The 21,508-nt window shown below is 55.2% G+C and overlaps 7 protein-coding genes across 7 annotated transcripts; 6 read left to right on the plus strand and 1 right to left on the minus strand.

Annotated features, from left to right (window-relative positions):
* Positions 1-1,211: 1,211 nt before the first annotated feature.
* Positions 1,212-4,241, minus strand: LDBPK_030010 (hypothetical protein; the record flags this gene model as incomplete). The annotated part of the gene is made up of 1 exon (XM_003857919.1): positions 1,212-4,241. The coding sequence occupies one exon, from the start codon at positions 4,239-4,241 to the stop codon at positions 1,212-1,214; it is 3,030 nt and encodes a 1,009-aa protein (XP_003857967.1).
* A 1,281-nt stretch (positions 4,242-5,522) lies between these two features.
* On the plus strand, positions 5,523-6,329 carry LDBPK_030020 (hypothetical protein, conserved; the record flags this gene model as incomplete). The annotated part of the gene is made up of 1 exon (XM_003857920.1): positions 5,523-6,329. The coding sequence occupies one exon, from the start codon at positions 5,523-5,525 to the stop codon at positions 6,327-6,329; it is 807 nt and encodes a 268-aa protein (XP_003857968.1).
* A 729-nt stretch (positions 6,330-7,058) lies between these two features.
* On the plus strand, positions 7,059-8,282 carry LDBPK_030030 (D-3-phosphoglycerate dehydrogenase-like protein; the record flags this gene model as incomplete). Its single annotated transcript, XM_003857921.1, has 1 exon — positions 7,059-8,282. The coding sequence occupies one exon, from the start codon at positions 7,059-7,061 to the stop codon at positions 8,280-8,282; it is 1,224 nt and encodes a 407-aa protein (XP_003857969.1).
* A 934-nt stretch (positions 8,283-9,216) lies between these two features.
* On the plus strand, positions 9,217-10,362 carry LDBPK_030040 (2-aminoethylphosphonate:pyruvateaminotransferas e-like protein; the record flags this gene model as incomplete). The annotated part of the gene is made up of 1 exon (XM_003857922.1): positions 9,217-10,362. One exon carries the CDS (start codon positions 9,217-9,219, stop codon positions 10,360-10,362), a length of 1,146 nt encoding a protein of 381 aa, XP_003857970.1.
* Positions 10,363-13,344: 2,982 nt separating this feature from the next.
* LDBPK_030050 (hypothetical protein, conserved) lies at positions 13,345-14,517 on the plus strand (the record flags this gene model as incomplete). The annotated part of the gene is made up of 1 exon (XM_003857923.1): positions 13,345-14,517. One exon carries the CDS (start codon positions 13,345-13,347, stop codon positions 14,515-14,517), a length of 1,173 nt encoding a protein of 390 aa, XP_003857971.1.
* Positions 14,518-15,367: 850 nt separating this feature from the next.
* Positions 15,368-17,869, plus strand: LDBPK_030060 (hypothetical protein, conserved; the record flags this gene model as incomplete). The annotated part of the gene is made up of 1 exon (XM_003857924.1): positions 15,368-17,869. The coding sequence occupies one exon, from the start codon at positions 15,368-15,370 to the stop codon at positions 17,867-17,869; it is 2,502 nt and encodes an 833-aa protein (XP_003857972.1).
* Positions 17,870-18,595: 726 nt separating this feature from the next.
* LDBPK_030070 (glycerol-3-phosphate acyl transferase) lies at positions 18,596-20,482 on the plus strand (the record flags this gene model as incomplete). Its single annotated transcript, XM_003857925.1, has 1 exon — positions 18,596-20,482. The coding sequence occupies one exon, from the start codon at positions 18,596-18,598 to the stop codon at positions 20,480-20,482; it is 1,887 nt and encodes a 628-aa protein (XP_003857973.1).
* Positions 20,483-21,508: the final 1,026 nt, after the last annotated feature.

Consider the following 21,508-nt stretch of genomic DNA (forward strand, 5'->3'; position numbering starts at 1 on the left):
CCTACCCTAACCCTAACCCTAACCTAACCTAACCTAACCTAACCCTAACCCTAACCCTAACCCTAACCCTAACCCTAACCCTCGTACTTTTTCCTATCTTGGCCCCGATGGATGTCTCTCCGACGCAGGAAGAGCACTGTCGATCCGGTTAGGCCGCGACGAAGATTGTGGTCGCTGGGGCAACGAGCTACGTGGCGAGAAAAAGTGGTTGCAGAACAGGGGTGATTGTGCTCTGGGGTCTTCTGAAATGAACGGATGGCGTCGCTGCCTGGACCGAGAGTATTCAGTGGCATTGTGCAGAGCGGTTGAGGCACACTACGCAGGGAAGGGGGATGGAAGTAAGCCTAAGATGGGGAGGTGAAGAGGACAAGTACGTGAAGGGAGTGGGAGTGGAAATCTGCATGAGGCACACGGGGTGCTGATAAAATACTAGATTGGAGAAGTATGGCGAGGACACAAACAGGTTCTCGTACCGCAACGAGGATCACCCGCGTCGCTTGTCGGATGCAGCTGGGTAGAGTCGGTGAGCTTGCACACCACTTCCCTAACTCATGTGATTTGCTACTGAACCACGGAAAGCGTGAGTGAGTAGCGGCAGAAAGGAAGCCGTTAGGAAGAGGCATCTGGAAAGGGGATAGAAACCGATGACGGGACATGCGGAGCATAAACAGAGAGAGGGCTTGCTCTTTTTGGGACGATGCAGTAAGCCGACGTAGAGCGTCACAGCACCTGACAATGAGATAAAGGAACGAATAGAATGAGGAAAAGACTCTTGAAAAGATGCAGAGGTAAACAAATGCACGGAACAATAAGGGAGGCCTGAAAGATGGGATAAACTGAAGCAATCGCTCTCGCTGTTACATCACAAGTGTATAATGGTGGATGCCAGCAGTGAATTATTTTCGACGGCACTGCTGTGTCCGATGTTGAGGCAGACACAGAGCACGCAGTACAGGGAAAGGCGGTGCAGCAGTAAGGAAGTAAACAGCGGATCTTCTGTGAATACCAGGATGTATGGTGCGGCAGAGGCGAAATATAGAGGACGCGAGCGTGTCAGACGCAGCAGTCCAGCTGAGGGCCACAAAAAATAGCGAAGAAATGCAAATACGGCGAGAGCCACGGATAATCAGACACACACACAGGCATAGCCGAGTGGAAGCGCACTGCGTGGTCATGGAAAGAAAGCAAACGATCGTGGCTGGATTCGGGGCTTAGTCATGAGTGAACTGCCGCATGCTTGGTGCATTAGCGAGAGCAGTTGTGCTTTTCAGGTTCACGCATCCGCTGACGTCGACGATCTGCACGCATGCCGCGCTCGCACGGAGCGGTTGAAGGCTGCTGATACGCGTGTTGCTGAGCCTCACCTCTTTGAGCTGTGTCGCCGATACGAGGGCCTCGATACTAGTCAGATTGACGCAGCTGCCGGCGTTCACGACTGTCAACGCCGACGCACTGGACTTCAAAGCATCCAGGCTGTCAATAGATGTGTTTTGGAGAGACACCTCTCTCAGCTTCGTGGCGGACTCGAGAGCCGAGATGTCGCGCAGGTTCAGGCACCCGCTGACGTCCACCTTCTCCAGGGTTCTGGTGACAGGGCGAAGCACATTTAGGGAGTCGAGACGAAGCTTTCGCATCCACATTGTCTTGATACTTGTGGCGGCACCAAGGGGCGCGAAGTCTTTTATCATAATGCAGCCGCTGACATTGATGAATTCGAGAGAGGATGCCACTGGCACCAGCGCATCAATGGAGGTAATCGATGTGTTCGCCAGGTCGACGCGGCGAAGCCTCACGGCACCGGATAGGATGGACACATCCGAGATTTTCGTGCACCCCGTCACCTCAAGTACCGTCAGCGATGCCATGCTAGATTTCAGCGCCTCGATGCTGTTTATCTTTGTACCCCATAGGTACGCCTCTCTGAGCTTGGTTGCGGCGGCGAGAGCTGAGAGATCAGACACTTCCGCGCAGTTGCCCAGGGCAATCACCTCGAGGGATGGGGCACTGCACCGCAGTGCATCGATGCTGCTTACAGCCGTGTTCGTAAGATACACCTCCCTCAACTTTGTGGCATTGGAGAGAGGAGATATATCAGAAACGTGAGTACAGCCAACCAGCTCAACCCACTGGAGGCAACCGGCGCTTGGCCGCAGTGCCTCAATGCTCTGTAGCGCCGTGTTGTGGAGACGCACCTCCCGCAGCTTCGTGGCGTTCAGCAAAGAAGAAACCTCCGACACCCGGCCGCATCCTCCAATGTCCAGCACCTCCAGAGAGGATACGCTGAAACGAATAGCATGTATGTTGCTGATGTTGGTGCCCCAGAGGTATACAAGCCTCAGCTTTGTGGCCACGAGCAGCGGCGTAATGTCCGAGATGCGGCCACAGCCGCCGATAGCAACAACCTCGAGAGTCGCCGCTGACGGCTGCAGGGCCTCAATATTGCCGATGCCAGTGTTTGTGAGATACACTTCCCGAAGCTGTGTAGCGTGCATGAGCAGTGAAATGTCACCAATGCGGGAGCAGCCGCCCAGGAAAAGGCACTTCAAGGATGGCACGCTCGCACGAAGGTCGTCAAGGGAGTCAACGGCGGTGCTGGCCAGTCGCAACTCCCGCAGCTTTGCTGCTCCACGGAGAGGGGAAATATCGGAGATCGGGCAGTTGTCGGCGCACACCACTTCGAGGGTACACGCGCTCGCCCGCAGGAATTCGAGATTCTGCACGCCAGTCGACTGCACGTCGACGCAGCGCAAGTGTGAAGCGGTTGCAATAGGTGACAGGTCCCTCAGCGCCACGCAGTGACCTACAAGAAGAACTTCAAGGGTGTCAGCGCTGGGCCGCAGTGCATCAATGTTGTGCACTTTTGTGTGACTTAGGTCGATTTCCTTCAGGCTGCTAGCTTGAGAAAGCGCGTCGATGTTTTCAATGCCAGAGCACCGCTCCAAATGGACCACCTTGAGAATTGGTGCGATTGGCTTCAGAGGGTTGACATCCTTCACCTTTGTGCCTCCGCAGTACAGCTCGCGCAACGATGCTGCTGTAGAAAGACACAGGATGCTGTGTAGCTCAGTGCATCTCTCCACGTCGAGAACAGTAATCGTGGGCATGCTGGCTTGGAGAGGTGAAAGGTCGACGACGCCAGTCCCAGCCAAACGTACCTCCGTCAGCTTCGTCGCTGCTGAAAGCGGGTCGATGCTGGTGAGCTGCGTGCACCCCTCGGCGCTGACAATGTGCAAAGTGGCAGCGGAGCCGCTCAATCCGGCAATACTATTGATGCTTGTGCCTTTCAAGGACACGTGCTGCAGCTTGGTGGCCGAAGACAGCGGCTTGACGTCGAGCACCTTGCTGCAATCTATCAACGAAAGAGAAGTGGCATTCGCCAGGTGCGTCAAACCAGCCACATCAGCGAGCTCGCCGCACTCGCGAAACACCACCGTTTCAACCTCCGGGCAGTCGCCCAAGGCACCGACGCTGCGAATCCCGCACCGATGGACCACTAAAACGCGCAGGTCACGAGCGTAGCTAAGAGGCGGTAGAGACGTAAGCTGACGGCAGCCCTGGAGGTGTAGCACGCGTAGTCTTTGGAAGCCACTTATCCTTGTCGGATCCGACAAAGTGGGTGCAGTGCAAAAAAGAATGCGTGTGTGCCTCGTGCTCTGGAGTGCGTTCAGCTGAAGTTGCGAGTGGCAATAGAACACATAATTTTCATCGGTATCTTCCTCGTCCTTGGTGCAGCCTACGGTCGCCTCATAGCGCTGAATGCACTGTAGATCGTCGGCAACGCTCCTCGAATCAACGGTGAAGCGAGTGGCATCAAGATGACCCACAATGATGTCACGGGCTGTCGCCCCGCTTGTGCTCCCTTGAATAGAACGTAACCGGTTGAGTGACTCAGCGACGAGAGCGTCGCGCAATTCATTTCCAATTGTGCAGCTGAGGTCACTGTCTGTGGCCCATTCAGCATCTGCGCGACAAAGCGGGCACCTCGAGTCGCACATGAAAGAGCAACGGAGGCAGATGTAGTGGTTGCAGTGATTGTTTCGCACCGCAGGGATCATTGGATTCGTGCACACGCAGCAAGTGTATCTGTCGTCAAGATTGATGCCGCTGCGCGTGACAGTGCTCAGCGATGATGAAGGGTCCTCCATGGAGAGTAGTAATGGTGAGAGGAAGTGGTAAATGAGAAACTTGGAGCCCAAGGCCACACTACAATGTGGCGCTGCCACGAGTATACCGTTAATCATGGGGAGGAACGCGACAAAAGGAATGATTGAGAGGAGAAAGGGTGAGAAAGTGAGCAGAAAGAGGCAAGAGGGCCACAAACACTGTGGTAGTTTTTGTTTTTTTTTTCGCTGTGTAGACGACTGAACTGCTTCAAGGACAGTATCAGAGGCAAGCATTGGCCAAAACAAAGCAAAAACATTGCATTACAATGGTTGAAAAAACATACTTGTATTGTGCGTGTCTGGTTGTGCTTGCAATCTTCCCCGGTCAAGAGGCGCTTGGAACTCAGTCGATGGTATTGGCGGCCGTCACTGGAAAGAGACGAAAGTGCGAGCGAAGGTGCGGGCGCGAGTCCATAATGAGGAGGGGTGGCCTTGTGGCTGGCCCCGGGCCACTTTGCCGGAATGCGTTGAGGGAACTGTTCTGTGTAGTGGGGTGGTATACCGTGCGCGGGGGCGAGAGGAAAACTGACACATCTTTGCAGTGTGTCCGTGAAACGTAGGCGGTTCTTTGAATTTGTCGCAGTCCTGTGTGCGAGGTCGAGGCAGTGGCATCATCGAAGAGGTCATCGGACCTGTAGGAACTCCCAGGTGACATCTCTGTGAAACAGCCACAAGGAAAACGGCGTTTTTGAAAGGAGCGTGGTGAAGCAGCTCATATTGCCCTCTGGCTTTGCGGCAATGGTCCCATCCCTGCCAGGACGAGGAGGGGGGACGTTCTTGCAGGCGGCAACTATGCTGCGGACGCCCTCACACAAGCACGGAAGCTGCGGTGAAGCACCTGTCGCATCTGAAGGGGGGATGAAGGAATGGGAGAGCATGCGTGCTATTGTTTTCAAACATTTTCTTTTCGCACAGAGAGCAGACTGTGACATCCGCGGATGCTTGTTAAGCACCGCAAAAGAAGGGTTTTATCTGTCTATGGTTTTGCCTAGTGCCTTGAACCGCGAGGTTTTGCAACTTACTGTACTTTGTTTCAGGTGATGCGCTTGCGGTTTCCGTTGCTGAAAAGAGTACTCCAGAATGCCTATAATCTGTTCTGCACCAGAATAAAAAGCGAAGGTCTGCAAAACAAAAGGCCGTTCCACTACTACCCATGCAGTTCACACACAGATAGCTCATCAACTTTCACAGACCAGCTTGTGGAGATGTGCTGCCCAGGCATTGCTACATATGAAAAGCACTTAGCTCCGGTTTTTTAGCATCTGCTTGTGTATTCTTCTGCCCTTTTTTTTTCCGGCGACCTTTCGACCCGTTTCAACCGCTTAAGCGCAAAAAAAAAAACGCTGCCTGCATTCGGAGATGACCACCGGTGCAGCCGACAAGAAGCACCTAGTACCACTTCTGGAGTTTTTACGATTTGTATCGGAACGAGGCAGGAGCCAAGCAGCCCGATTTCCGAGGCGGATCAACGGTGTCACCGACATGAAGTGCGAACCGTGCGATTCCAGTATAGAGGCAGACTCGCTTCCAGTGAAGCATGAATTTAACGGCGAGGTTGCCTACAGCAGCAGCTATGATAGGTCTCCTTCCGCGTCGCGCGAGAACGCTGTTCCTATGTTACCAGCTGAAGAGTGGCGAAAGCGGAGTCGCTCTGATGATGAAATTTCGGAGGTGATTGTTGGCTCAAGTGCGCCCATCGACTGCGAACTTGAGTTCATGACGACTGGAAAGGGATGCGTCACGTCAAAATACTTTGATTTTTCATTGCTTGATTTAGGTGCGGTGCCGATGATCGAACCAGCCGTGGAAGTCCTTACGAAAGATGTTGCAAAGCAAATACAGGGCAAAGGATGCTGCTACGTGCTTCCTGGTACTTCCATGGTTGTGACAGGTGACATTGTGGATGTCAGCCTCGCGTCCGAAACGGTTCTCGTCTCTCCTGACCGTGGATTACGAGTCGGCTTGGAATGGGTGTCGGTTCGGCGCGTGTTCCACGTGCCGCACAACATAGCGGCCGTGCGGGAAGAAGCGGCGTTCCGAATTCAGAGTATCATCGAAGCAGAGCGGCGAGGGGAAAGAACACCAAGGTTTTCGCCTGTCCAGCTGGCGGAGACTGCAGAGGAGCTGTCATCACCTTTGTCACCTGACAGCCAACAGGACGCGTAGGCGCAAATTTTTTGCAGTTGCACGTTTCTGGTATAGTTTGTACTCTGAGCAGATGCTTTCTAGGAAATCTGAATCATGACCTTGTTAACGGGAGCCTCATTTTTTGTTTCTGTGTTGCGTTCCTCGTTTTTTTATTGTATGAGCATGCTGTGATACGTTCTTGCAGGTTCTTTTGTTTGTGTGAGCTCTCGCCCGTAGCTCTCTGTTTGGGTATTTTTTTTTCTCTGGAAGTCTTCAACTTTTTTTTCTACCGTGCACGGGATGTAATCGACGTCCTAACTTCTAGCTTTCTTCATTTTTCTTGAAACAAAGGGAATATTCCGACTGCTCTGAGAGTCAGCATCTCCTGATTATGTTAATTGATTTGCCGTGAAGTCTGAAGCCACTCTTGCCGCTGAGAACGCCAATGCAGTTTTTCGGTGGACGTCGCATTCGGTGGGATCGCCGTATGTGCTGCAGACACAGCCCTCGTTGACTGTCGTGAGCGAGGACACTTTCTTTTTTGCAATCTTACCGATATCCACTCTCCTGCCTCTTTGCGACCTCTCGCTCAGTCAATCTTTGAGTTGTGGGTCTACAAGGTGTCAGCACCCATTTCATGTTTCACTCGTAATTTTGTCGATTGCACATCCTATCTTGGCAACAAGGAGTACTTTCCTGCTGATTTATTTTTTACATCAGCTTCCGCTTGCCTCATTGCTTTCCCCAGAAATCGCAAAAATTAAGACGATGCCGGGCCTCATAGACCCACCCTACCATGCTCTCCTGCTGGAAGGTGTCAACCCAGCAGCCAAGGAGCTGCTGGAGGCGAAGGGGTGCATTGTGGAATATATACCGAACGCTCTGCCGCCTGAAGCGCTGTTGGAGAAGATAAAGGATGTTCATTTTCTCGGCATTCGCAGCAAGACGCAGGTGACTCAGGCACTACTCGACGCAGCTCCCAAGCTTCTTGCGATCGGCTGCTTCTGCATCGGAACAAATCAAGTTGATTTAAACTACGCAAACAAGCGAGGCGTGGCGGTGTTTAACTCCCCGTTCGCAAACACCCGCAGTGTTGCAGAGCTTGTGATCGGGGAAATCATCTCGTTGTCGCGGAAGATCACGCAGCGCAGCGAGGAGGTGCATCGCGGTGTGTGGAACAAGACACATGTAGGCTGCTACGAGGTGCGGGGTAAAACTGTCGGTATTGTTGGGTACGGTCACATCGGTTCCCAGGTTGGTGTACTTGCGGAAGCTCTCGGTATGAACGTAATTTTTTACGATGTGGTGCCGACTCTCGCGATCGGCAACGCCACGAAGTTCACCCATATAAACGACTTGCTCACTTTCTCAGATTTCGTGACGCTTCATGTACCGGAGACGGATGTTACCAAAGGCATGATTGGCGAAGAGCAGATCCAGCTGATGAAGAAAGGCTCCTACCTAATCAACGCTAGTCGAGGAACGGTTGTCGATCTTGAGGCTTTAGCAAAGGCGTTGCGCGAAGGACACCTCGCCGGTGCTGCTATCGACGTTTACCCGGAGGAGCCTGGGTCGAACAAGGAGCTGCACAAAACACCTCTTCAAGGTATTCCCAATGTGATTTTGACCCCACACGTGGGTGGGTCGACATGCGAGGCGCAGGAGGCCATTGGCGTGGAGGTGGGTATGGCGCTTGCTCAGTTTGTGACCAGCGGCGTTACTGCCGGCGCCGTCAATTTCCCGCACCTTGTTCCGCCACCGGTGGAGAAGTCGAACTTCCGGCTCACCAACGTTCATGCGAATGTGCCTGGTGCATTGAACGAAATAAACAAGATTGCGGTGGATTTGGGCTGCAACATCGGTATGCAGTTTCTGTCAACTAGCAAAGCGATCGGCTACCTCATCATGGACGTTGACAAGGACGTTGCGACGGAGCTTCGGAAGCGTATTTCGGCGCTCAAGTACAGCATTCGCACGCTGATCATTCGTTAGAGTACTTTCTCCACTCTGAGAATGATGGTGTGTGCAGGGTGACAGAAATAGGCACACTTCACTACTTCCTCCCGTATATACTATTTCTTATCTAAATGTATGGCTTCACGTACACAGAATGTCAATGATATGTCCGCGTTCGTTTCGCGTAAGTGACAATCATGGTGGGCTATCCGCGCCCCTCTTAGTTGCCGTCTTGCATGCGCATTGTAATTGCACGAATCATTTGCTTCTGCCGCTTGATTGAGCGATGTTTCCCCTCATTGGTGGTTCGTTTCATCTGAGCGTCTCTCTTTCTGTTGCAGCGCTCTCGCAGATGTTCTTTTTGAGGAAAAAGGAACGTATCATCTCATTTTCGTGTCTTTTAGGGAATCATACGGTGCTCATTACTTTTGCATTGCCCGTTCTATTCTGATAGACGTGCTCTTTAAAAGGCGGTCAAGCAGTGTGCCTCATGGTACTCTCGCCGCTTAACTGTAGAAGAACCAGCTGTCTTTTCATTCTCGAATATCATCATTCTACTCGCTATGATCCGCTTTGTGAAGTGCTTTGGCAAGTGTTTGTGAAAACGCAACTGTCAAGAATTGAAAAAATAACTGCGGTGAGCTATTGATTCCGGTGAGGATATGTGCACGCCATGTTGATGTGATCCGGGTGAAGTGCCACCCGCTGTGGCCGGAAAGTAGGTTTTCTTTATGCATCGCCTCCGCGTCTTTTTAGTATGCTAAGCATGCACGCTGCCAAGGGCGCTCGATTATCTCCCGTCGATGAAAATGATCTCTTCCAACCTTCTCCATGTGGAATTTCCCGCCTGGTGTCAGCCAGCTTCGTTCGTTGTTGATTTGTCAGGAGCAGCAAAAGATAAGGAAAACACACAAACACCTGCTCTCTTTCCTCCTCTTTCCCCCTTTTTTTCTAAGAATCACTGTGAGTAATGCTGCCCACTCAGAAGCCGATTCTCTTCACCCCGGGTCCATTGATGACCTCGGATACGGTGAAAGAGGCCATGCTAACTGACTACGCCAGCCGGGATATTCGCTTCGTACAAGCAGTGAAGTTCATCCGCGAGGAGCTTGTTTCCATTTCTGGATTAGACCCCCAAAAGTGGGCGTGCATCCTGCAGCAGGGTTCGGGATCAATGGGCATCGAGGCAGCCATCTCCACTATTTTCCCGCCCACGGGCGGGAAGTTCTTCCTCATCAACTCTGGCAAGTACTCAGAGAAGCAGGCGTATGTGGTGAAGAGGCTGCAGTTCCCGATGGTGATGCTGAAGATGGGTGAAGGCGAGGAGCTAAAGATGAGTGCTCTGGAATCTATCATCCGCGCCAACCCTGACATCACAACTGTGGGCCTCGTCCACCACGAGACTAGCACCGGAATGCTCTATCCAGCCGAGCGAATAGCAGAGGTGGTTCGCCGCGAGTTGCCCAAGGCCAAGATTATCATTGACGGCATCAGTGCCTTTGGCGGTATCCCGTGCAACTACGAAAAGGCTTGCGACGTGCTCGTTGCCGCGCCGAACAAATGCTTGCACAGCGTACCTGGAATCTCCATCATCCTGGCCCGCCGCTTGCTCATCGAGGCCGCGAAGGGGTGCGCGCGGAGTGCGACACTTGACCTTAGCATGCAGCTGATGTCGTTCGACAAGAGTGGTCAGTTCGCCGTCACACCGCCGGTCCACGTTGTGATGGCGCTGCAGCAGGCACTTGTGGAGTACAAACGCGACGGCGGCTTATCAGGGAGGCAAAAGGCGTACCAGGCGAAGGCACAGCTTGTCCGCGAAGCCGTGAAAGCGATGGGCTTCTCGCTTTTCTTGGACGAAAGCAAGCCGAGCTGCGCCGACATTGTGGTGTGCGTGAACATGCCAACGGATCCACGCTGGAGCTTCAAGAAGTTTTACACTTACCTCAACGAGCGCGGTCTCATCATCTACCCTGGCAAGGCGTCGCATGCCGAGACGTTCCGCTTCGGCATAATTGGACACACTTCACTTGCCAATTGCGATCGCCTCATGAAGTGCGCCAAGGAAGCGCTCCAAACCATGGGCATTGACCACCTTCAGACAAAGAGCAGCATTTAGGTGCATGCGTTTGTATGTGTGGCTGCACAACAACGCCGTTTTACTGTTCACAAATAGGTATTGTAGCCGGAGGCCACCATGGCATCACAGTTTCCCCTCTTCTCGTTTTGCTCCTCCTGAGTTTTGGGGATGCTTAATAGTTTTTCCTCCCACAGCGTCTTTTCTTTTTTCACCTTGTTACTGTTGTATATTCCTTCCGCACTGACACCGCTGCTGGTATACACTATCTAAGAGCCGCATGTATTACAGGGTGCGGGGAGGGCTGCTCTATTCGTGAGCAATTTCGTAACGTGCCGCATATTGAGAACAGCGTTAGAGGCGGATTCCACTCCATAGTTCTCCTCTTTTTGTTCGACTCTCATTTTTCTTTATCCCTCCCCCTCTCTATTCCAGCCGCTGCGGACCAGCTGGTTGAGAAGCAGCGGAAAAGGAAGGGGTGGGGTACGCGATGCAGGTGCGGACGATTCAGGCACATGCGTACGAGGAAAGTCGCCTTTACCTTGTCCGCATCAGATTCATTTTTACGCCTTCTTATGGAAGGTGTTTTCTCGCTCACCAGGAGGGAACTGCGAAAGTGCGAAAAGCAGCAGCGGCGCCGAAAAGGGGGGCAAAAGCCAGCTCCTTTACCTTTTGTTACAGTCGCACCTGTCAGGAAAAAACAGACACATACACACATACGCATATCTAGGCACGAAAGCCCCGAGGCGAGTGTTCTCACTGTTTTTGAGCGGTGTGTGCATGATCATCTCATAGGCAGAGATAGAATAAAGCGAATGATTCGCCCAGACTGTGCATTGTCCCCGCCGCTGCAGGGCCTCGTGATAAATGATGGCGCGTATGGCCATCCATGCATCACGAGTGCAACCCCCGTTTCTTTATTTTTGGTTGGGCTCTAGTGACATTTGTGTTTTTCGTTTCCGAGGGGCAATCGCGAACTTTTTTTGTGCCCCCCCCCACTCTGTGCTCTTCATGGTGTTCTGAGGTCCTTGTAGCAGCGGGAGTGATACAAACAGCGCGGTATCTCGTGAACCAGAAGAAGCTGCGGGCAGTGGACAAGGAAGTATAAAAGTGGTCTGCGGATCTAGACTTGACGGATATCCTCCCAGACGTTCGTTGAATGTGCTACCCTGCTAGAGGAGTGGAGACGTTGTGCCGAAGCAAGTGCAATGACGTTGTGCGCTACATCGACTACAAGTATGGCAAGGCATCAGTAGCCTACAAGATGTGCAACGAGTCAGCGTACGAGTAGACTTCTGACAAGTTACTCGGAAGAGCTCGCTGTTTTGTTTTCTTCGACCATACCACTGCGCCGCTGAAGTGAATGCCGTCCTTCGTGAAGGTTGCTAGGACGACCCCCGCTCCCAAGCACCCAAGCGGGGCGATGGTAATTCACCGCGAAGCGAGCAAAGGACGAACCGGTGTGATGATGTACTGTGTGCTTCTGGGGCTCGAGCCTGCTTTCTCACGCTCTGGTGAGGCGTTCATGAAGTACTATGATCATCTTGCTGAGCGAGTTCGGTGGCAAGGTGGCTGCTGACGAACCCGTTATGGCTCTCACGCGCGTCTGCCTTATCGCGACGCCTCGGTATTCGCCTCTGCATACTCTCAAGCTTTCCGTGGACAGTGGGGAGGCACCGATGCTTTCAATTTGCCTGCACAGCAGTAGAGAAAAGCAGCAGATGGTCTTGGATCGGCACTACCCGACAATGGAACGTGGAGTGGAGGTGGGGATGCTGATATTGATGTGTGACGGGGAGCCGCGAGTTCTCCACCTGTGCGGAGACTGAAGGTATGAGATTCTCGACTCCGGCGGTAGCCTGATGGGTGGTACTCTCCGTGCACACACTCTTCAAAGAGACAACGTACAGTGGTAGGGCCTTAGACTAGCTGGCGATGGAGTGCAGTGAGGAGTGTTGCACCGAGTTCCACAGTCGAGGAACCCCTCTAGCCAAAGTCGCTCGGCTGATTCTCGTTCTTTCGTGTCCACCCATGTCGCGGCGGCGCACTAAAGCGCTTGGCTATTCTCTCTGTGTGTTGCCTTGTTTCGCTTACTGTGTGGAGATGCGTGATGGTGCCACACATGCGTGCGTTTGTTCGCCCAACGCACGAGAAGTCTCTCTGCGATCATCCTTTTGTTTGCGGTGCCGTTCTTCCCGTTCCTCATCACCTTCTCCCTCTTGGGCCTCTCTGTATCTCTCCACTGCTGCTGTCTTCCACCGAGTTGTGTCTCTATGACCACCCCGTCTCCCCCCCCCCTTTCCCTTTTCTCCCTTTTTTCCTCAGTGTCTCCACGCACATACATTTCTCTTATCGCGTGTGGATTTTTGTTTTTTTTTTGCCTGTTGTGCTGCGTTGTCCTTGTCATTTGTTTGTGTCGCCGCGCACACCCTCAGCTTGATTCGAGCAGATCAGCATCGAAGCAGAGAAGACTAAAGGAAATTCTTCTATTTCTTACTTCTACAGTACGTGGAAGTGCGATTTGCGCATCATACGCACTTTTCTGTCCCCTCCCCACCCCCTCTTCACGCCTTTGATCATGCGTCGAATGTGGAGAGCGACCGCCTCAGTCCTCTCTGGCTGTCGCACTCCTCTGTCCTTTCATGTGCCTGGCTTGTGCAGAAAAGACTTTTTCTCGAAACAAAAAAGAAGAAACTGCTCCCGTTCTCTTTGGCTGTGAAGGAAAGAGAGGAGGGAGAGGAAGAGACGCAACGGCTGTTATTGCCGCGGTGAATCATGTGATAGGCTGCTGCTCATGCGTGCTTTCCCTTTACACTCTTGCTTTGTGTGCACTGTCTTCTATGTGAAGTGGTTTCTTTGGTGTTTCTGGCGCGCGCCGCACAACACAAAACCCCATCGTTGGCTTCGCAGTTTCTCACTCTCTCCTATGTCTCCTGCTCATTTTTCCACGCTGCTGGTCGCGCCTTTTACTCCACCAAGTTCCCACCGCAAGTGTTATCGGGCAGCGCTTGATTGGAAACTCCGATGCTGCCAGCAACGCTTCGTTTGCTGCTCAGTGTGTCTGTGGCGACTCTAGTGCTGTACTACGTGCTCAAGCACTTCTCCGCCCCGAAGGGAGGTGCCAAGAAGCTGAAGCGGAGAAAGGACCCTGCAGAGCGCAAGCCTGTCAAGGGCGTCGCACCGCATAAGATTGATATCTTCACCACCAACGTATGCGCGGCCTTTCCGGAAATGTCGGTCGACGCCGCCCGGCGTCTCTTTCCACGCAAGTTCGAGGTGCACGGTCACGTCGTGGTGATTCGCCTGAATGATGGCACCTCGGTAGAGGAGCTCCGCCCGCTGGCACGCTTTTTTGCCGAGTCCTTTGCACCGGTTTTGGTGCATGTGGTACTGCTGGACGTGGACGGCATCGTTGGCGAGCTCCGCCGCCCATCTCTGCAGATCCTGTTCCAGGCAGACACGGCCTTGACGAAATGTGCGACGTCGCTGCGACGCACCGTGCAACGCCGCTGGGGAGATGCGCGGAAGCGAGGCCAAACGTCGTGTATGACAATTGATGCTATGGAGAGCACACTGAATCGGTGGACGGCCTCACCAACCTTCACGGCACACGTGGAGAACGGTGTCATTTACAGTTTCGACGTGTCGCGGGTGATGTTTAGCAGCGGCAACACGACGGAGCGAATGCACTTTGGGACCGTCACTGCTGCTGATGAGGTCGTGGTAGACATGTTTTGCGGCATCGGCTACTTCACCCTTCCATTAGCGATGCATGGCAACGTTGCAGCTATTCACGCTCTTGAGAAGAACCCGGATAGCATCGACTTTTTGAAGCTAAATGCCGTGCTGAACAAGGTGGACCACCTCATTCGCCCCGTGTGCGGTGACAACCGCGAGGTGGGAGAGGAGTTGCTGGGCAAGTGCGACCGTGTTTTGATGGGCTACATTCCTACGTGCAAGTCGTTTCTCCCGCGTGCTCTGTCGTTCCTCAAGCGCAACGAGGCAGGGCGGAGTAGCGGCGTCGTGCACTACCACTTGCTTGCCGACAAGCTCAGCGCTGCGCAGGAGGCGCTGAGGGACGTCCAAGATGAGCTGGGGGAGGAGGTCGCCGCGTTCGTCCGCATTACTGATCTTCGATGTGTGAAGTCGTACGCTCCGAAACGCTTCCACTTTGTTGCTGATCTCGTTTTCGAGTAGCGAGGGGGTGCGAGGGCGGTAGTGATATTCGCGGTGGCGAGTTGCGTGTCTGTGTGTATGTGTGTGCTGGAATGAGGGTATGAAGGTGTGCGCTGTCTCTCTCTCTCCCTGCGCGTTGGCCCACGTTCTACGTGACATACGCCTTATTGCCGCTTTGCTCTGCTGATTTGGCTGACACCAGCAGCAGTAGCGGCCAAACACTTCGGCCCGCGCTGATGGCGTGCCTTCCCAGCTGTGTAGTCCCGCTCCTCTAAGCCGAGTAACCAGTGAGACGAAGAAAAACAAAGAAAGACGCGTCGCGCTCTTGTTGCGCTTGAGACGCGACGAAACGAAGGGCAGAGGAGAGAAGCAGGGCAAGCTCAAAGCGATGCTCATCGTGCAGCGACGCTTCGCCTCATCGTCTCCTCTTCCATACGTCACATTAGCCTATTTCGCTTCTCATCTCTTCGGCTTTCCTGAAGAGAGACACAAGCAGGCCCTTATTCTCTCCCAACCTCGCACGCACTTTCACGCTCTCCCATCCGCTCTCCTTCCCCTCTTCAACAACGTGTTGACGTGATTCTTGGTCGAGGTGATCCCTCCCCCCTCACTTCCCCTCTTCCGCCTAATCACAACCACCACGTGCTTTCCCTCCCTCCTATCGTGTTTGTCTGCTCACGTCTCGTTGGCTTCACGTCTTCTACGCCACCAGGCAAGACGGCACATCCGAAGGCACTTGCCTCCCCACCCCCTCCCCGCTCTCTCTCTTTGCGCAGTGCGTTCGACTCATCCTTACGCACGCAGGCGACACGGAGTTCTTCGTCTTTGTTTTTCTGTTTCTCCTCGCAGGTCGTAGTGGTTATGTGGGCGAATGGAAGAGCAGGAGCTTAGCAAGGTCATCATCACTGAGGCGGCGCGGTGCTCGCAAGGTCGTCTGGACAGCGAGACCACCGCTCAGCTTGCGCGCTTCCTCAGTGATGCGAAGGGGCGAAACCGCGTCTATCAGTGCTGCCTAGACCTCGCACAAGACCCGGGACGGCGGCCGCGCATCATGATGTTGCTGGTAAACTACGTCCAGAGCTTCCCACCGTCTCGCCAATGCCTCGAGAGCATTAAGGGTTTCTGTAAGGCTCACTCCTCCGGCGACGTCAGCCAGGATCTGCTGAAACTGGTGGGCGCACTGCTGCGGGAGGCGCCGTTGGAGGGTCTGTCCAGCTCGATTGTGCGGTCTTCACGACAAGGCTATGCCTCGGAGTTCGCGCTGCTGGCCGACTTCTCTGCTCCGTCGCCGGGGGGTGGCGGCGGTGGCAGCGTTTCCATCTCCACTGTGCCTTACATGAAGTGGATGGGCGTCTCCGTGAAGAAGAACGAGGGAGTGAAGTGCTACAGCGAGGTCATGTACCAACGCGTGTGGTGCCCCCCGTACGTAGATCAGTTCCCGCTGCTGTGCCTCGAATCTACCGTGGAACGGCAAGCCAATATCATGTCGACCTTTTCAGCCAACTACAAGACGAACCCAAACGTGATGCAGGCTACCCTCTTCTTTATGAAGCAGCTCTGTGACGGCTATGTGTCTAAGCTGGTTCTCTCTGAGCCGCAGCTGCACTTCCGGTCTGTGACCATCTGCTATCTGCCCATGCTGCTCGAGATGATGGAGAGCGACTACCTGTGCGTGCGCAACCACGTCTACGACTTCATCTTCAACCTTGGTGTGCATGTGCAGCTCATCGACCCCTCTGGCGTCTACCCCGGGTGCACGGAGGCGCTCGAGCAAGAGGTGGTGTGGATGGTGCTTACCGTGACGGAGCGGCAGGCGGTGCTGAAGATTTGCGACGAGACGACGTGGACGGCAGCAGCCAAGTGCCTGCTGGCGGTGGTGCCGCCGTGCTATCGGCACCTAGCTGATTGTCGGGTGCTCTTTCAAGTGCTGCAGCTGCCGGGGCTGTGGGAGCTGCACCCCGAGGCCTTCACCGCCCTGGCGCAAGCGTTCGCGCGGAGTCTCTTATCGAACAAAGATGTAGACGTGGCCGCCGCTGACAACCTCGTCGTCGACGAGGTCGCCTTTGCCAAGCTGGGCAGTTCTGCGATGTCTGACATTCTTACCATCTACCGACACTGCACCACTCCAGGCGCGCGCAAGGCTCTCTTCCAGCTTCTGGTGGCGTGCGCGGCCCGCCGGCAAGGGGCGAACGGTGCCCGCAGCGGTGTGCGCATGTCTGGACAGCTGTCCCCCGAGGCCCGCGCAGGCGCCTTCAGGGATTTGATGTCAGTGGACTTTTTCTGGTATGTTTTCCCGCTGCTGTACTACATGTCCGAAACGGTGCAGCGGGAGCTTCCGCGACGCATCGCCGACGGCCTCGTTAAGTCTGACTTCGATGGCACCAAGAAGAGCTGGAATGTTGTGCTGCCGCTGGTGGAGAACATGCTCGGGCTGCTCGCTGAGGATGCCGAGCTGGAGAGCTACACGCAGGCGCGTTTCAAGGGTGTTGAGGTTCTGCGGCGCAGGGATGAGACGGCGTTTTTGGAAGCCCTTCAGGTGCTTCTGGGTGAGGTAGCTGGGACCTTGCCGCTGCTGCTGGAAGGGCAACGAGAGGCGAGTGACACCAAGATGTGCACTGCCGCCTGGCGGCTCGCCTTTGTCAGCCTCCGCTGGAGCGCGCGGTACTTGCCAGACGACGCTCACCGCGCCCTGACGGATAAGCTGGTGCGCAACCTGGTCTTCTACAAAGACGGCCGTGGCCACATCGGAAACCGCGCACGAGTGGGCCACATGTGCGCCTCCCTTCTCTTTTCCCTGAATCTGCTGTGCCGTACGTCTTCGCAGTGCGACGCCGTCACGTTCCGCACCGTCCTGGAGGTGGTTCTCTTCGACCGCGGTGATGCCATGGATACCCGGACTGCCATGGCTCTCTACCATCACCTTATCGAGTATCTATGCGTGCCGACGCGGTCATCTTTCTACTTGAACACCGCCAACGACGTCAGCGACATATCGGCCATGATCATTCGCGAGCGAGCGATGTGCATCAGCTCTGCTGCTGTTCAGCTCGTTGGGCTTCGCGTGCTGTGGGGCATGTATCGTAGCCTCGATCAGAGTCAAGCCGCCGCGGTGTGCCGCGCGCGGCATGTGCTGGTTCTCCTCCTGTGCCATCAGAGCACCGACCGCCGGGGAGTAGAGGTGCGCACGTGGAGGACGGTCCTCACAGACTCTTACCCGCCCGTTGCGCTGCTCGCGGCCGAGAAGATCATGCACATCTTCAAGGCGGAAGAGAAGCCGAGCACCGCCACAGAGATCAACAGTGAAGCTTTTCGTGACGTGTACCACGACGCGATGCGCATCCTGGAAAAGGGGGAGAGGAAGCGCATCTACTAGTTGTCTGCTGTTAGTTGAGAGCCAGATGGAATGCGGAAAGCTTTACCACCTGTATTTATGTGCGTGTGTGTGTGTGCCGCTTCCTGAGTAGCTCGCTGTATGCATGTGTGGTCTCTTGCTTCGTTTCTTTACTGCAGCAGCAAAGAGCTCACCTCATTTGCTTCCACGCAGAGGAGCGACCTCCACCGCCTCCAGACGGCAACCACTTCCGTGCGAACTGCTCACTCACGACTCTCTCTCTGTCTTGCTGGATGCTCAGGTCCTCCCTTCCCTCTCTCTTTCTCGCGCGCTTCGCACATGCAGCGCCACCCGCCTCAACGCACACGCGCTTCCTCTCATATGTATCCGTCAGAAACGAAACGGAGGACAACAACAGCTTACGTCTTCTCCTTCCAGGAAGCAAGCTGGGCAACCAGATAGTGCGGCCACACGCCATCCCCCTCCTCCCACACGTTACCCATGGCAACCCCAGCTGGACGCTCCGTCAAGTTCTCCCTCGAGGAGGATCCTGTGGGGCACATGGCCGAGGGTGAGGCCACTCCGTCGGCGGTGACAGCGCCGGCCGCCGCCGGAGCATCCGTATCTATACCAGAGGAGCCCGCCAACGCGACCGAGAGAAACCCTGCCACGTTATTGCCCGCGGACGCAAGCGTGTCTTCCGCTGCAGAGGAGGCCCCGTCCGCCGCATCTTGCAGCACACCCACAGCTGCCGCTGAGGCATCGCCGATGGCGTCCATGTCCGCACTCAAGCCAAAGGATCGCATCGGGACCTCCACTCGCCGAAGCAAGTTCGTGTTCTGCGAGGAGTGCCACCAGAACGTGCCGATCGAGGAGTGGCCTGACCACCGTGATCGTCTGCGGAAGGTGAACCTCGTGGAGGAAGTGAGCAGGTTCCACCACACGCTCGCGCGTCTCATGGGCGAGTTCCTCATGTGGGTGCTGCGCAGCGTGTACTTCCGTGAAGTGACGGTGGTGGGACGCGAAAACATCCCTCGCACCGGTGCCGTCGTCTTCTACGGCAACCATCAAAACCAGTTCATCGACGCGCTCATGATGCACTCGCACTGCGGCCGGCCTGTTCGCTTCCTCATGGCCGAGAAGTCCTTCCACAGACCTGTTATTGGGACCTTAGGTCGCATGTTTAACTCCGTCCCGGTTGTGCGGCCGCAGGATGTGCCGCTAGTGGATGGCGACGGAAAGCTGGTGAGGGCCGAGGGGAAGCTCATTGTCGGCGCCGGAACACACTTCTCGCGACTCTCCAAGGGTGATGTTCTCAGCTGGGGAGTCCCCGGAAACTCCAAGTGCCGTGCGCAGGTGAGCCGCATCACCTCCGACGAGGAAGTGGAGGTGACGGTGCCGATCCCGGTGGAGCACGAGGTACACACACCCACCAGCTTCAAGTACTCGGTGCGCATCGACCACTCTGAAATGTACGCCCAGGTGTACGACACGCTGCAGAAGAATCACTGCATCGGTATCTTCCCCGAGGGCGGCTCGCACGACCACACATCACTCCTGCCGCTGAAAGCCGGCGTGGCTCTTTTCAGCCTGGGCGCGGCGGAGCGGCACATCAGCGTGAAGATCGTGCCTGTGGGCTTAACGTACCTCTACGGGCACAAGTTCCGCAGCCGAGCATACATTGAGTTTGGCGAGGCCTTCTCGCCCCCGGACGACCTTGTAAAGCTTTTCGACACAGACAAGCGCAAGGCGACAGGGCTGTTTCTCGAGCAGCTGAACGCAGCCCTGCGGGCTGTGACAATCAACGTGCCGGACTACAAAACGCTGAGCTTCCTGCACTCCTTTCGGCAGCTTTATCAGCCGCCGAACTGCATGCTGTCCGGGCACGACTACCTGCGACTCATCCGTCGGCTAGGCAACGTCATCGAGGAGCAACGCGAGAGCGCCGAATTCGCGGAGTTTCGTGAGAAGGTAGAGAACTACTCGGACTTCTGCAAGGCGCTGATGATCCGCGACAGCCAGGCAGCAACGCTGAAGCAGCTCCTTAACGCCGACAACGAGGCGCTGCAGATTGGGCTGCTGCTGCGTCGCGTGTTCGCCTTGTACTTGATGGCGGTCATCCTCGTCCCCTTCTTCGTTGTAGGCCTGCCGATCGGTGGCATTATCAAGTACCTGGCCCTCAAGCAAACAAAACGCGCGCTTTCGGAGAGCTCCGTCAAGATCGTGGGGGCGGACGTCACTGGGTCCTTCAAGGTGCTCTTTGCCTTTGCGGTGGTGCCGGGGGTGTTCCTGTTGGTGACGTTCATCGTCTTCCTCTACTCGGACAGCCGCACGGCGCTGGTGATCCTCTTCTCGCTTCCCATGGCCATGTACGTCTCGTTGCTCATTCTTCAAGAGGCCATCATGGAGCTGCGAGCCGCGCTCCCGCTGCTCATGTCGCTGGTCTCGCAGCACATGCAGTTCAAGAAGCTTTACGAGCGCCGCGAGGACCTCGCCAGGCAAGCACGGCTCATCGTCCACAAGTACGACCCACAGCTGGAGGAGGAGATTAAGGTGTATGGCGACTCCGGCGACGGCAACGACGACCTGAACCGCGAGCCATCGCTATTCTCTCTTCGCTACAATGTCCGACGCCGGCAGGCCACGAACTCTTGAGGCGTGTGTGTGGGACACGCCGAGGCGAGCATTCCTGTGGTGTGGCTGCCGTAAATGCGTGTTGAACGGCTTGGAGAAGGAGTAAGGACGGCCCCTCTGCGTGTTGGCAGCACCGGGTGGCTGCAGGAAGTGCGAGCGGCGGCTGCAGGTACAATGCGAAAAGCAGGAGAACGCTGCTGGGATCGTTACAGGGCAACACTGTTGAGGGCGGCTTGCCCTGCTTCCCCGCTGTGCGGTGTACACAGCCACTGCCTTCAACCTACGGTGCTCTATACGCAGTCGTTGATACCAATTTGCTTTAGGGACTTTTTTACGTATTTTCACGCTTGCATGCACACACACACACGCATCAGACAACGCCGTCTTCTCCAGACGCCCTTTGCTTCATCTCTCTCGTTCTCTCTTCCCTCGTGGGTCTTTGACGCACGTCGAGTTGCTTTTTACGTGGCGTGCTCGTGGAGGGCGGGAGGTGGCTGCCCGCATGTCATCTCTCATTCCCTCCTCCCTTTAACGCAATGGACACGACTGTTTTCCCTGCGGACGAATCTGTTCTCACCCTCTATATGCGTGCGCTGCCTCGTCTAGCCTTCGCTCCTTCAACGCGAGAAAGTATCTTCGTGAGGGTGAGTCAGATAGGTGGTGGAAACGCTTCTCCCGTCTCCTCGAGGGCTACAAGCGGCTGCTCCGCTATGCAGCTGTGCGCACCTTCCTCTCTTTCTCTCTCGGTGTATGTGAACGCCGCTGTGGAGATGGACGCGGTGGGGGTGAGCGAAGAGATCGAGAGGCTTTCGGATCTCCTCCAGTGGCGGCCCCACAGACCATCCCGTCTCCCCCTGTGTGCCGCTTCAGCCTTGTTGATTTTCCCGCAAGCTGACACTGCGGCGCTCTGGTCCACCCCCCCCCCTCCCCCCTTCCCGCCTCCGTTCTTGAACATGGTTCCTCACGTGTGCGTCTGTGTCGACATTCACTTCGCTCTTTTCATCCTGGAAGCACAGAGGAGGTACGGCTGCACAGGCACGCACACGC

Source organism: Leishmania donovani, chromosome 3, assembly GCF_000227135.1.
Source record: "Leishmania donovani BPK282A1 complete genome, chromosome 3".
NCBI lineage: Eukaryota > Euglenozoa > Kinetoplastea > Trypanosomatida > Trypanosomatidae > Leishmania > Leishmania donovani.